Genomic DNA, 15,376 nt, shown 5'->3' with positions numbered 1-15,376 from the left:
AACATCATCAGTAGAGAAACGCTCAGTAATTGAGTGTGACAACTGAGAGTATCTGAATATGTTTTTTGTGGGCTTCAGCGGGAGGCAGTGATGTAGTGGTATTGTCACTGGACTCGTAAACCAGAGACCCGGAGTAATGCTCTGAGGATCCAGGTTCAAATCCTGCCATTGCAGATGGTGAAATTTGAATTCAATACAAATCTGGAATTAAAGTCCAATGATGACCATGAAATTGTCGTAAGACCCATCTGGTTTACTAATGTCCTTTAGGGAAGGAAATCTGCCGTCCTTACTCGGTCTGCCTACATGTGACTCCAGACCTACAGCAATGTGGTTGACTCTAAACTTCCCCCTCAAGTGCTGAAGGGCGCTGTAGTCGCACTGAAGGACACGGTAGTCGCATTGAAGGATGCGGTAGTCGCAATGAAGGACGCGGTAGTCACACTGAAGGGTGCTGTAGTCACACAGAAGGGCGCTGTATTCACACTGATGGGTGCTGTTGTCACACTGAAGAGGGCTGTAGTCACACTGAAGGGTGCTATAATCCTGGGCAAATTTCTCAACTAGTACATCAAGGAAGGAGAGATAATTTGACTGCTCCATTTCAAATGTGAATTTGAGCGCAGGATGGAGCCCATAAATTAAGAAATTAAGGAAATTATTACATTTAGATGTGGACTGAAATAGCACAAACAAATCATCCACATATGGACAATATGTAAAGGGTAGGAGGTAAGGTGTCATAATAATAATCATCTTTATTGTCACAAGTAAGCTTACATTAACACTGTAATGAAGTTACTGTGAAAATCCCCTAGTCTCCACACTACGCCGCCTGTTCAGGTACACTGAGGGAGAATTCAGAATGTCCAAATTACCTAACAGCACGTCTTTGTGGGAGGAAACCGGAGCCCCCGGAGGAAACCCATGCAGACAAGGAGAGAACGTGCAGACTCCACACAGACAGTAAACCAAGCCGGGAATCGAACCTGGGACCCTCGCGCTGTGAAGCAACAGTGCTAACCACTGTCATACCATGCCGTCCATTCCATCAAAGACACATTCCTCATGTGTTCAAGATGAAAGCTGTGAATGTCTCTCTTTTTCAGCCATACTAATGTTCTCTATTACCAAGCAACCTTGTTGATTTTTCACAGAAATATTTGACTGTCTCAGAACTTTAGATGGAAAAATCAAAAGTAAGATAAGCAGTTGGAAAACTACCAATGAGCTTCACAAAATACTGAGGGAAAAACAACTAATCCTGTTCTACCTGTCAAGGGTACTAGCCAATAAAAAAGGAAAATAAGGATGAACCTCTCAAGCATTATTTGGTAATAATTGAAATGTCTAAGATCTAAAACAAGGGTTTGAACAACAACAACAAAATGTAAGTTGACAAATTTCACAAAGCATGGTTAAATTTAGCCAGCTTTTAATACCAGCCAGGTCAAAATGCCACAGCTGGTTACATAGTCACCTCTGAACCAGGAGGCAATGGTTTGAAAACCAAATTAGTCCAACGCTGAGAGACTGTATTATCATATTTTGGATGCGATGTTAAATGGTGGTTTTGTTTGTGTGCACATAAAATGTTCAACTGCGCTATTTCTGGGGTCCTGGGTAATATTTCTCCTTCAACTGATCTTCGTAATTATGCAATTTATAATTGCCACATTTGCTTGTGCAACAACAGGGACCTCTCAAAAGTAATTTGCTGATTGTTAAATATTTTGAAATTTCCTGAAGACTTGCTTAGTTTCTTTATAAATACAATTTTTAAAAAAAATTCTGGTTCTCTTTACCTGAGGGCCTCAGCCTCTCCCAAGAAACTGGCCTTAGACTTTAGTACCTTCTAGCGTGTGCTGTAATTATCTAGGTGAAGGCAGATTTGACAGTCTCAGCACGAGCGCTTATAATTGTCCACGATGCATCCGTCGCAATAAGTGCGCTGAACAGGTCAAATGCTTCTCAACAATTTCCTCGTATCTTTTTAGCTATTCTTTCAAATCTATTTGAAGCAAGTTTTATTCAGGTAATGGTTGTATTAAGGTTATCTTGAAAGAACAAAATATTGATTTTGTGTGAGAGGAAAGGAGATGTATTTCAAATATGATGGACCTTACGAAGTGCACATGAGTTGCAGTTTTTGCTTATGTTAAAATTATAATCACTGGATTTCCGGTGGGGCTATGAGGGAGTAAGTTGCGTATTTGGTGGCTCCCACTCTGGCCGGACTTTTGGACCATTCCCCCTGACTTTTTTGTGTTTTTGAGCGCTGGCTTTGAAGACAAAGTCAATTTGGCACTGGTTCCTCACATCGGTGTATGGAACGAAGAACCCCAAGGGATCGAAAAGGGAGAAACAAGAAGACAAGCAAGGGCTGGGTGGAGGTTGCGGCAGAAGGCAATATGGCTGATGTTCAGACCCCTGCTGTGACGGCCCAACCATCAACGGAGGAGTTGATGCAGGTCATTCAAGAGGGCTTCGCGAGGCAGAAACGGGACTGTCTTGATCCGATAAAGGAATCGATCGATCGGCTGGAGCGCAGGCTGGATGCCCAGGATCGGACGATTCAGAAGCTGGAGAAAGCGCTGGCGGACCAGGAGGGGCACCAAACGGTGGTTGAGCTGGAGGTGGGAATGATGAAGGATCAGCAAAAAAGCCTGCTGGAGAAGGTAGAAGACCTGGAGAATAGAACTCGCCGGCAGAACTTACGAATTGTCGGTCTCCCGGAGGGGGCTGATGCTGGCGCGTTTGTGGCGAGTATGTTTCAGAAGCCTCTGGGGGAGGGGGCTTTTCCCCGACCGTTGGAGGTGGACAGGGCGGACAGAGCGCTGGCGAGGAAGCCGTGGCTGGGGGACCCCCACCCAAGGGCGATAGTGGTCCGGTTCCACAGGTTTTTGGACAAGGAGTGTGTTCTCCAGTGGGCCAAGCGTATGCGGAGCTGCAAATGGGACAACAGCATTTTGCGTGTCCACCAGGATCTGAGTGTGGAGGTGGCCAGAAGGAGGGCAGGCTTTAACCAAGTTAAGACGATGCTGTTCAAGAAGCGTGTGAAGTTTGGACTGTTATACCCGGCGCATGTTCACCTTTGGTTTACAGGCCACTGAGCAGAATCAATGCGACTGCAACATGCGCCAGGCTCAGCTTGATCCAATTCAAGGTGGTCCACCGGTCCCACATGACAGTGGCCCGGATGAGTAGATTCTTTGGGGTGGAGGACAGGTGTGTAAATTGTGCGGGAGGACCTGTGAACCATGTCACATGTTCTGGGCGTGTCCAAAACTTAAGGGATATTGGCAGGGGTTTGCGGACGTCATGTCCAGAGTATTGAAAACCAGGGTGGCACTGAGTCCAGAGGTGGCAATTTTCGGGGTGTCGGAAGACCCTGGAATCCAGGAGGAGAAAGAGGCAGATGTTCTGGCCTTTGCTTCCCTGGTAGCCTGGAGATGGATACTGCTAGCTTGGAGGGACTCAAAGCCCCCGAAGTCAGAGACCTGGCTAACTGACAGGGCGAGCTTTCTCGGACTAGAGAAGATTAAGTTCGCCTTGAGAGGGTCACTGTTAGGGTTCACCCAGAGGTGGCAACCATTCATCGACTTCTTCACGGAGAATTAATCGGCAGCAGGGGGGCGGTTAGGGTAGAGTAGAATAGGGGTCAATTAGGCGGGTCTTGGCGGGTTGGGAGTCGGTGACTGCACTATGTTTATTGTTCTTTGTACATTGTTTTTATACTGTTGCTGTTTGTAATACCAAAAATACCTCATTAAAATTGTTTATTTTTTTAAAAATTATAATCACTGTATAAGCTTCAAGCTGAAAGAAATTGAGGACCCGATATAATCCTAACTGACCTGGCAGGCATGTGATATGTTCAAGTTGGATGCCTGTTTCACACCCTTTCTGATGTTTTTTAATGTTGTTTACTTCTGCCATCGACCCTCTTGACATTCAGGAGCATCTCCGCACATTTACAGGCTGTTTATCAGAAGTTGTGTTAAATTCTGTTCATCTTTGGTTGGGCCACAATCTCAGTTCTGATCTCCATATCGTAAAATGGATATAGTAGCATTGGAGAAGGGTCTAAAAATATTGACAAGGATGATGCAAATTTATAACGATCCAATGTCACCACATCCTTCTTCAAATAAAAAGATCAAAACTGGACACAATACTCCAGATGTGGTCTCACCAACAGCCTTTACAATTGCAACAACACTTCTCTACTTTTATACTCCAATCCTTTTGCAATAAACGCTAACATTCCATTTGCCTTTTTTATTGCATGCTGTATCTGCATTCTGACTTTCTGCGATTCATGAACAAAGGCACCCAGATCCCTCTGCCCAGACATATCTTGAATCTGCTTTCCATTTAGATATTTTGCCTTTCTATTTTTTTGGTCAAAATAATTAACCCACACTTATCTACATTAAACTCCATCTGTCAAACTTTGGCTCAATCTCCTAGCCTATCTATATCCATCTGTATACTCTTGATCTCCTCTTCACTGCCTGCTTTCCAACCTATTTTGGTATCATCTTCAAATTTTGCTATATTACACTGTATCCCTGCTTGATTATCATTTATATAAATTGGGAACAGTTGATGTCTGAGGACTGAGCCCTGCGGCACCCCGCTAGTGGCAATCTGCCAGCCAGAGAAGGATCTGTTTGTCCCAACCCTCTGATTTCTGTCAGTCAGCCAATCCTCAATCCAATCTCATACTCTACCCCCAATCCTCTGCGATCTCACCTTCTGGATCAGTCTTTTAAGTGGCACCTTATCAAACACGTTCTGGAAGTCTAGCTATACCACATCCACAGGTTCCCCATTATCCACATTGCTGGTTACCTCCTCAGAGAACGCAAACCGGTTTGTCAAGCATGACTGACCCCTCATAAAACCATGCTGACGATGATGGATTGAGCTTTATCTTTCCAAATGTTCAGTCATCTCAATACTGATTGATTTCAGCAACTTCCCCACCACAGAAGTCAAGCTAACCGGTCTATAGTTTCCTACTTTTTGCCTCCCTCCCTTTTTGAATAGGGGCGTCACATTAACATGTTTCTAATCCAACGGGACCCTTCCAGAATCCGGGGAATTCTGAAAAACCATAACCAATGCATCCACTATCTCTGCTGCCACCTCCCTTAATGCCCTAGGGTGCAAGTCATCAGGTCCTGGAGACTTATCTGCCTTTAATCCCATCAGTTTATTTAATACCGTCTCCCGAGTGATGGTTACTGCACCAAGTTCCTCTACATTAACTGTAGTTTTTGGAAAATTGCTATTAACTTCTACCATGAAGACAGAGGCTAAATATTGGTTCAGTGCCTCCGCCGTCTCTGAGTTTCCCATTATTACCTCACCATTATCGTCCTCTAAAGGGTCAACATTTACTTTAGCTATTCACTCCCTCTTTTTATATACTTATAGAAGCATTTGATATCAGTGTTTATGTTTTCTGCTAGTTTCCTTTCATCGTTCATCTTTGCTCTTTTGATTTTATTTTTAGTAGCCTTTTGCTGAACCCTAAAGTTCTCCAAATTCTTCAGCTTACCACTGGCTTTTTTTTAATAAACATTTTATTGAGGTATTTTTTTGGCATTGTAACAGCAGCAATATAAACAATGTACATAAAAATATAGTGCAAATACCGCCACCGTCTCCCACAGGTCCCACCATTACTTAACCCCCTAATCTACGCTAACCTACCGCCCTTCTGCTGACGGTTAATTCTCTGCGAAGAAGTCGATGAATGGTTGCCACCTCCGGGCGAACCCTAACAATGACCCTCTCATGGCGAACTTAATTTTCTCCAGGCAGAGAAAGCTAGCCATGTCCGATAGCCAGGTCTCCGACTTCGGGGGCCTTGAGTCCCTCCATGCTAGTAATATCTGCCTCCGGGCTACCAGGAAAGCAAAGGCCAGAACATCTGCCTCTTTCTCCTCCTGGATTCCTGGATCCTGCGACACCCTGAAAATCGCCACCTCTGGACTCAATGCCACCCTTGTATTTAATACCTTGGACATGACATCAGCAAACCCCTGCCAAAATCCCCTCAGCTTTGGACATGACCAGAACATGTGGACATGGTTAGCTGGTCCTCCCACACATTTTGCGCACCTATCCTCCACCCCAAAGAATCTGCTTATCCGGGCCACTGTCATGTGAGCCCGGTGAACGACCTTGAATTGAATCAGGCTGAGCCTGGCACATGTTGCGGTCGTGTTGACTCTGCTCAACACGTCCGCCCAAAGGCCCCCCTCTATCTCTCCTCCCAGCTCCTCCTCCCACTTTCGCTTCAGCTCCTCGATCTGCGTCTCCTCTGATCCCATATAAGCTCCTTTTATATGCCCGAGACGCTCCCCTCTCCTATCCATCCTCTAGAAACCACTCTATCCTGAATCCCCCTTAGCGGCAGGAGTGGGAAAGATTACCACTAGCTTTTGCAGTGTGATATACCCTAGTTTTTGCCTTGATGCCATTCTTGACTTCCTTGTTTAGCCATGGAACAATTTTTGTCCTTTTACAGTTCTGCTTCCTTTCAAGAATGCACTTTAATTGAGTAGTATTTAATATCTCCCTGAACATCCACCATTGTTCCTCAACTGTCCTATCCACAATTATCTGTCCCCAGTCTACTTGGGCCAACTCTATTCCTCAGGCCTGTAAAATTACTTCTGCCCAATGCTAAAACTCTAGTACGTCTTCTCTCGCTCAATTTAAATTTGAAATTCTAGCAGGCTGTGATCACTCCTTCCAAGAGGATCCTTAATGACAAGGCTATTTATCAACCATTCTTTGTTATATAATACTAAATCTAAAATAGTCTGCTTCCTGGTTGGCTCCATAACATATTGTTCTAAGAAACAATTCCTCATACACTCTTACGAAATCTCATTTGAGGCTACCCTTGCCAATTTGATTAATCCAGTCAATATGCATATTAAAATCACCCATGATTACTGTTGTGCCCTTCTCACAAGCCCTCATTGTTTCTTGGTTTATACTATGCTCCACTTTGGAAGTATTGGTCGGGGCCTGTAAATTTCTTCTACAAGGAGTTTTTTGCCTTGTTTTTAATTTCCACCCAGATCGGTTCACCATTTTGGCCCGTAGTGCCAATTTCATTTCTTAATACAGTCTTGATGCCATCTTTAACCAATAAAGCAACTCTACCTCCTGTTCCATCCAGTCTATCCTTTCGGAATACTGAGTACCCTTGGATATTCAACTCCCAGTTCTGGTTTTCCGGTTATCCTGCAACCATGTTTCAGTGATCCTCACCAAATCATACCCATTTGTCTCTATTTGTGCTGTCAGTTCATTGACCTTATTCCAAATACTGAGTGCATTTAGGTACAAGGTTTTTAAATATGCCATTAACCATTATTATACTTGTAGTTTAATCCCCACAATTTGCTACTTTAAAGTCCTTGTGACCACCCTATTTATCCTTTCCGCTAGAACACTGGTCCCAGATTGGTTCAGGTGGAGACCGTCCAATGGTACAGATCCTTCCTGTCCCAATACTGATGCCAGTGCCTCATGAAATGGTACCCCTCTTTCAGGCACCATTCCTTCAGCCACGTGTTTACTTCCCTAATTTTCTCATTCCTATGCCAATTTGCACGTAGCTTGGGGAGTAATCCAGAGATTATAACCCTTGAGGACCTGTTCTTTAATTTTGTTCCTCAGACTCTAGCTCATCAACTCTGAGCCGAAATTCCTCGAGCAACTAACGCTTGCTTCAGATGTGGTCACTGCAGCTCACAATGGGATCCGCAAGCTCATATGTCACGCACCTAAAGCACATTGCCTGCCCAGCCATCTCTAATTAGTTAATTAATTAGTTTTGTGGTATGTTTTTTTAAATGTAGCACAGATTCCCTATCAGCCAATTTGGTCAAAGCTTTCCTGTGTCGTCAGTTTTTTCAGCTTCAGTGGAATCCCGATACTCACCACTCCGATGCTCCACCCCCTTTGCAACTCCGGCTCCTCTCGCGGCCTTGGAAAGACCCAACAAAGGCAATCAAGATAATGAAAGGGTTTGATAGGGTAGAATGGAGGACACATTTCTACTTTTAGTGGACTAGAGGTCATAACTATAGGATTGTCACTAACGAGGCCAATAGGGAATTTTACCCAGACTAGTAACAATGTGGAACTTGCCGCCACATGGAGTAGTTGAGCCAAATAGGATTGATATATTTAAGGCGTCACGGTGGCACAGTGGTTAGCGCTGCTGCCTCACGGCGCCAAAGTCCCAGGTTTCATCCCGGCTCTGGGTCACTGTCCGTGTGGAGTTCACACATTCTTCCCATGTCTGCGTGGACCTCACCCCCACAACCCAAAGATGTGCAAGGTAGGTGGATTGGCCACACTAAATTGCCCCTTAATTGGAAAAAAGAATTCGGTAATCTAAATTTATTTTTTAAAAGGGTTGATATGTTTAAGGGGAGGCAGATGGGGGAGGTAATTTAAGGGGTGCTGATAGGGTGAGGGAAAATGAAGTGGAGGGAGGCTCATGCAGAGCATAAACGCTGGCGTAGACGAATTGAGCCAAATGGTCTGTTTCTGTGCTGAAGACGCAATGTAATCAAAAAAATTCAAGGCACAATTATCTTCTCTTTACACAGAAATCAGTCATCTCTATTTTATCATATACAGATTCCAACTATTATTTGAGAAATAAAAATAGGAAATGCTGGATAAACTCGGGTCTGGCAGCATCTGTGGAGAGAACTATTGTTTCAGACTTCCTCATTGAATATTCGTGCTACTGATGTTCTGCACTCAGTTCTATTTCAAAATAGTTTAACAAAGTCAACTTTTGTCCAGCCATGGAGCTCTTTCACTCCTGGCTCGACAATCGCACCCGCACCACTCATAAACAGAAGTGAGCACAACTATTGCCTGGACAAATCCGCTCGTGTGTGGGGGAAAATATTGACTGATAAGTTAATGCTCACTTTAACTGCACCTGAAACTCTGGTTTAGTTCACATAGAGGCGTTCTGAATTTGGAAAAGTACTGGGCTCCATCATTTGAGGGCACTGTTCCAGTGTTGTGTTATGCTTCTTCATGTAGCATAAGCTGCTTCCTTGATTTATACTCTGACAAAGGAAGGTTCAGACTTGGAGATAGATTTAACACATTTATTGAACAATTAACAATTCTCCTACTTGGGTTTGACTCTCCTGTTAATCTTACTATAGTAACTCAATCTAATTAACAATCCTTCTCTAATCCATGCAGTGGGTGTGATGCTGTGATCTGCCCCTGCGTCTCTCTGAGTGTGTCTATGGAAAGAGAAAGAGCATGTGTGCCCTGTCCTTTTATATGGGTAGCCCCCTTGTGGCAGTGTCACCTCTGGGTGTGTCTTGAATGCCCATTGGTCATGTCCTATCTTACTGACTTATTGGTTGAATGTCTGTGTGTCATGATGTTTCTGGTGCTCCCTCTAGTGTTTATTTAGTCCCAGTGTATTTACATTAACCCCTTGTGTATTTACAGTGTCCTCGTGTATCTACATTAACCCCTTGTGTATTTACAGTGTCCTAGTGTATCTACATTAACCCCCTGTGTATTTACAGTGATGCACATCACCACAGGTGTCTCATATGTTTCCGTAATTTCTCTCTTCCAGGATGACAATGACCAGGACCACTCCGATGGCGAGGACGTGGTGGAATCACGGAAGAAGCAGGTATGGACCAGGCACCCATTTTGGCTGCCAACTCTGCAAGACTAAGATAAAATAGCTGCCACTGCTGTGTGTGAGTGAATCATCCATGTGTTAGTCCTCTGTAGGGAGAAGTCTGGGCATATTAAACATCCCTCTCATTTTTTCCTGTCTGCTTATCGATCTGCTCAGCTTCATTCGAGTGGTTCTGTTACTGGAACTAGTAATCCAGATGCCTGGACTATTGAGTTCAAATTCCACCACATGAGCTGGGGAATTTAAATTAATTTAATGATACAAATTTAGAATAAATTATTAGTATCGGGAATGGTGACCGTTAAATGTCCAGTTGTCGTAAAATCCTATCTCATGATTGATGCCCTTTCGGTGAGGAAATCTGCTTACTGAGCCTGGTTCACCTGTTATTCCAATCCACAGCAATGTGAATAACTGCCCTCTCAAATGGCCTGAAAACGATTCCGTTCATTCAAACTGGTAGAAAACCAATAAGAATAAAACCACTCTGGCCACTTGACATCGACCGAGGTTCCAAACATGACAGAAGCACAAGACCAGATGACCCTGCAAAGTTCTCCTTATTAACATTTGGGGATTTGTGCCAAAATTGGCAGTTCTGTCCCATGGACTAGTCAAGCAACAGCCCGACTCAAGTCATACTCACTGAATTTTTCAGCCTGTATCCCAGACTCCTCCCTCGCCATCAGCAGGACAGATTCACCATAGGACCCACACAGTGGTATAGAATTGGGAGAGAATTCCCCCAGGAGTCCTCAACATTGACTCCAGACCCCATGAAGTCTCATAGGATCAGGTCAAACATGGGCAAGGACATCGTCTGATCACCACCTACCATCCCCCCTCAGTTAATGAATCAGTAGCCCTACAGAATGAACATCACTTGGAAGAAGCAGTGTGTATGGCAAAGGCACAGAATGTGCTCTGGGTGGGGACATCATTGTGCATAGGGCGGCACGGTGGCACAGTGGTTAACCATGCTGCCTCACAGTGCCAGGGACCCAAGTACGATTCCGCCCTCGGGTGACTGGAATTTGCATGTTCTCTCCAGGTCTGCGTGGGTTTCCTCTGGGTGCTCTGATTTGCTCCCACAGATGTGCAGGTTAGGTGGATTGGCCATGCTAACTTGCCCCCTTAGTGTCCAAGGATGTTTAGGTTAGGTTAGGTTACAGAGATAGGGCGGGGGAGTGGGCCTAGGTAGGGTACTCTTTCAGAGGGCCGGTGCAGACTCGAATGACCGAATGGCCTCCTTCCTACACTGTAGGAATTCTATGAGAAACAGCATGACTGACAAGTGCTGAAGGATATACCTGCCAGTAGGTGGTTAAGGAATGAACACCAGGGGAAAACTTTGACCTTGACCTCTGCAATCTTCTTGTTGCAAATGGTAGGAATGACCTGCACAGTCCTTGTGGAAATGAAGCTCCGTCTTCACATTGAGGATACTGTCCCTTGTTCTGTGTGGCTCTGCCACCCTCCTAATGGGATAGATTCCGAACAAATCGAGCAACTCAAAACTGGGCATTATGTGTCCCATCAGTACCTGTAGCGTTGTATTCAACCACAATCTATAACCCCAATGCCTGGCATTACAATCAAGTCATGGGACCAATCCTGGTTCAATGAGAAGTGTGAAAGAGAATGCTATGCGCAGTGCCTGCCATATTTGAAAGTGAGGCACCAACTTGCAATGCGGTTGCACATTCTCCTCCTGTCTGCATGGGTTTCGCCCCCACAACCCAAAACATGTGCAGGCTAGGTGGATTGGCCACGCTAAATTTCCCCTTAATTGGAAAAAATGAATTGGGTATTCGAAATTTTAAAAAAACTTGCAATGCGGTGACATGAATGTGGAAAAGCATGTCAAATACAAAGCTCAGGGATACCTCAACGAATGAATCAGATCAAAACTTTGCAGTCTGCCACACAAAGTCATGAATGGTGGCGGACAATTAAATAACTAATAGGAGATGGAGACACCATGAATATCCCCATCCTCAATGATGGGGGAGCTCAGCACATCAGTGAAAAGACAGGTAGCATTTTCAACCATCTCCAGCCAAAAGTGCCAAGTGGATGACCCATCTCTGCCTTCTCCTGAGGTCCCCAGCATCACAAATGCTAGTCTTCAACCAACCTGACTCATTACAAGTGACACCAAAAACGACGGAGTACACCATTTAGATCAAAAGCCCTGACAACCATCTCAGCCGTACTGCTGAAGACTTGTATTCAGAACAAGTTGTTTCCTAGTAAAGTTGCTGCAGTCATTACAAAACTGATATCTACCTAACAGAATTGAGAATTACCCAGGTATGCCCTGTCCACAAAAAGCAGGACAATTCTATTCTTGCCGATTAATTAAATGAAATGAAAATGAAATGAAAATCGCTTATTGTCACAAGTAGGCTTCAAATGAAGTTACTGTGGAAAGCCCCGAGTCGCCACATTCCGGCGCCTGTTCGGGGGGGGCTGGTACGGGAATTGAACCATGCTGCTGGCCTGCCTTGGTCTGCTTTAAAAGCCAGCGATTTAGCCCAGTGTGCTAAACCAGCCCCATCTGCCTCATCTGTCTCACCCCAAACATCAGCAAAGTGATAGAAAGTGTTATCAGTAGTGCACTCAAATGACACTCAATCGTCTGCACACTAGTGATCAGTTTGGGTTCTGCAAGAGCCACTCCATTCCTACAGCCTTGGTCCAAACATGAACTCCTTGGGTGACGTGAGAGTGACTGCCCTTGACATCAGGGCAGTGTCAAAGGGGAAAACTCTCCATTAAGATATACAAAGTAAGATAGCTGTGGTTATTGGGGATTAATCATCTCCGTCCCAGAATCTTACTGCAGGCATTCTTAGGGTAGTGACCTGAATCCAACCATCTTCAGCTGCTTCATCAATGATTCCCTCCATCATAAGGGCAGAAGTGGAGATGCCAGCAATTCCTCAGATGAATGAAACCCACATGCAGCAAGATCGGGATAACTTTCAGACTTGGGCTGATAGGTGGCAGATAATAATCGTGACTTTAAAGCCCACCCCCATCCACATCCCAACACAAACTCGCAATTGTTTGGGTTAAAATGCCTCTCCAGCTTTTCTTTCTGTATTATATGTATGTTGACTTCACACTGAATAGAATCCATTCTTACAATGAGTCAGCATAAAGCAAGGGTTCATAGCAGCAGTAACAACATACCTTGATATTTCAAACACCTTCATGGTCGCATTAGCCGAACCAGACACCAAGCCAAATGTGGAAATACTTGGAGGTGGCTGAAAGCGTGGGTGAAGATATGGATTTGAAAGAATGTATTACAGGAGTAGAGGATGGTGGATGGATTTAGGGAGCGGATTCCAAAGAGGTGGTCCGAGGTGGCCACCAATGTTAGGGCAAAGGGAAGAGAAGGTTGGAATCTCAGGAATAGGGTGTATTTGGCAGGGGTAACAGGGGTGGTGAGATTGGGAGAACGGTGAGTGACAATTGGTGATGTTGGGACAGTTTTGTAGGCTGGGAAGAGGTTGTAGAGAAGGAAAGAGGTAACTACAGAGAAATTTAAGCATGGATGAAAATGTTAAACTTGTGACATACAGGACCAAGCACTTGTATGTCGGTTGGTGGGGAGGGGATGAGGGGATGATGGACGGTGAAATCAAAGACTTCTGCCCCTCACACGGGAGGCTGTCACGTCTTGGACAGCTGCCGGCCAATCTAATTGGCCAGCCGTTCTCACATTCCTACAGCGACAGTGTTGCTGTGGACAGAAGCAGAAATGTAGGACTCTAATTCCGGGCACCCGTGGCCCAGGTAAGTTCAAGGGTCTCAGGGCAGGAAAGGCCAGGGGAGGGTCATTGGGGTCTCGAGAGGCTGGAAGGGGAGAGGATGAACGTCCGGAGGCCATTGGGCCTTAACAGGTGTGGAGCTGGGGTTCCCGACTTCAGAAGGGGGCTTCTGATGGAGGTGCCCTTCCCTGCCACCCTTCCCACCCAATATCTTACAGCTGAATTTCAGTCTTCCTCCACACAAGTGATATCCCCCTGCCAACTTATAAACTGAGGCAAAGTGGAAACTGCCTTAAGTGGTCACTTCAGGGTCCCAATTGAGGCAAGGGCAGACTTCGCTTCCGAGGCCTTGCCCATCCCAGCATAAAATCATGTATGCAAAAGAACCCAGAGGGAATTCCGTTTGTACGATTTCTCCACCCCCACACCTAAAAACCGGTGTAAATTTCTGGCTGGTGTTATTGTTAACGTTGTTCCCCTTATCACGATGCTACCTGACATACACATTTCCAGCATTTTTTGTTTTTAGTGACAATTTCCAGCATGCCCAGTATTTTGCTTTTTTTTTGATAAACTATTTTATTGAGGCATTTTGGCATAGTAAACAGCAACAATACAAAACAGTGTGCAAAGAACAATCAACATAGTGCAAAAACCAGCTTCCCTCCCACAAGTACCTGCCTAACTACCCCCTAATCTACGTTGCCCCAACAACCCCCCGGCTGACGATTAACTTTCCACGAAGAAGTCGATAAATGGTTGCCACCTCCGGGCGAACTCTGACAATGACCCTCTCAGAGCGATCTTGATTTTTCTCCAGACCGAGGAAGCTCGCCGTGTCTGATAGCCAGGCCTCCGACTTCGGGGACTTTGAGTCCCTCCATACCAGCAGAATTCGTCTCCGGGCTACCAGGGAAGCAAAGGCCAAAATGTCGGCCTCTCTCTCCTCCTGGACTCCCGGGTCCTCCGAAACCCCCAAAATTGCCATCTCTGGACTCATCACCACCCTTGATTTCAGTACCCAGGACATAACCTCCGCGAATCCCTGCCAGTACCCCCTGAGTTTTGGACATGCCCAGAACATGTGGACATGGTTCGCTGGTCCTCCAGCACATCTGGCGCACCAGTCCAAAGAATTTACTCATCCGGGCCACTGTCATGTGTGCCTGGTGGACGACCTTGAATTAAATCAGGCTGAGCCTAGCGCATGTTGCGGTCGCGTTAACCCGACTCAACGCCTCTGCCCATAAGCCCTCTTCTATCTCACCTTCGAGCTCCTTTTCCCACTTAAGCTTCAGCTCCTCAGTCAGCGTCCCCTCTGCCCCCATAAGTTCTATATATATATCCGAGACCCTCCCCTCCCCCACCCATCCACTGGACACTACCCTGTCCTGGATCCCCCTAAGTGGCAGGCGTGGGAAGGATGGAACCTGTCTGCGTAGAAAGTCCCGCACCTGCAAGTACCTGAAATCATTCCCCCTCTTGCCAGCCCAAATTTCTCCTCCAGCGCCCTCATGCTCGGGAAGCTCCCTTCTAAGAACAGATCCCCCATCCGCTCAATCCCAGGCCTCCGCCATATTCGGAACCCACTGTCCATATTCCCCGGGGCAAACCGATGATGCTCTCACTCCCCCCACGTGCCTTCTCCATTGGCCCCAGATCCGCAAAGTCGCCACCACTATAGAGCTGGTGGAGTACCGTGCCAGCAGGAGCGGCAGGGGCGCCATGACCAGGGCTGCCAGACTGATGCCCCTGCACGAAGCGGCCTCCATCCGCCCCCAAACCGACCCCGCTCCCACCATCCACTTCCTTATCATAGCTATGTTGGCCGCCCAGTAGGAATTACTAAAGTTTAGCAGCG

At 45.8% G+C, this 15,376-nt stretch overlaps 1 protein-coding gene across 4 annotated transcripts in view; it reads left to right on the top strand.

The window, feature by feature from the left end:
- LOC140431032 (protein phosphatase 1 regulatory subunit 12A-like) overlaps positions 1-15,376 on the top strand; it is a 349,337-nt gene that overhangs the window by 304,858 nt on the left and 29,103 nt on the right. For all 4 annotated transcript variants that reach the window (XM_072518929.1, XM_072518928.1, XM_072518930.1 and 1 more), the window contains one exon: positions 9,662-9,721. In XM_072518929.1, the coding sequence (XP_072375030.1) occupies positions 9,662-9,721 (60 nt within the window). The remainder of the gene's footprint in view (positions 1-9,661; positions 9,722-15,376) is intronic.

Source organism: Scyliorhinus torazame, chromosome 10, assembly GCF_047496885.1.
Source record: "Scyliorhinus torazame isolate Kashiwa2021f chromosome 10, sScyTor2.1, whole genome shotgun sequence".
NCBI classification, from domain to species: domain Eukaryota; kingdom Metazoa; phylum Chordata; class Chondrichthyes; order Carcharhiniformes; family Scyliorhinidae; genus Scyliorhinus; species Scyliorhinus torazame.
This window is presented reverse-complemented; position numbering and strand designations above follow the sequence as displayed.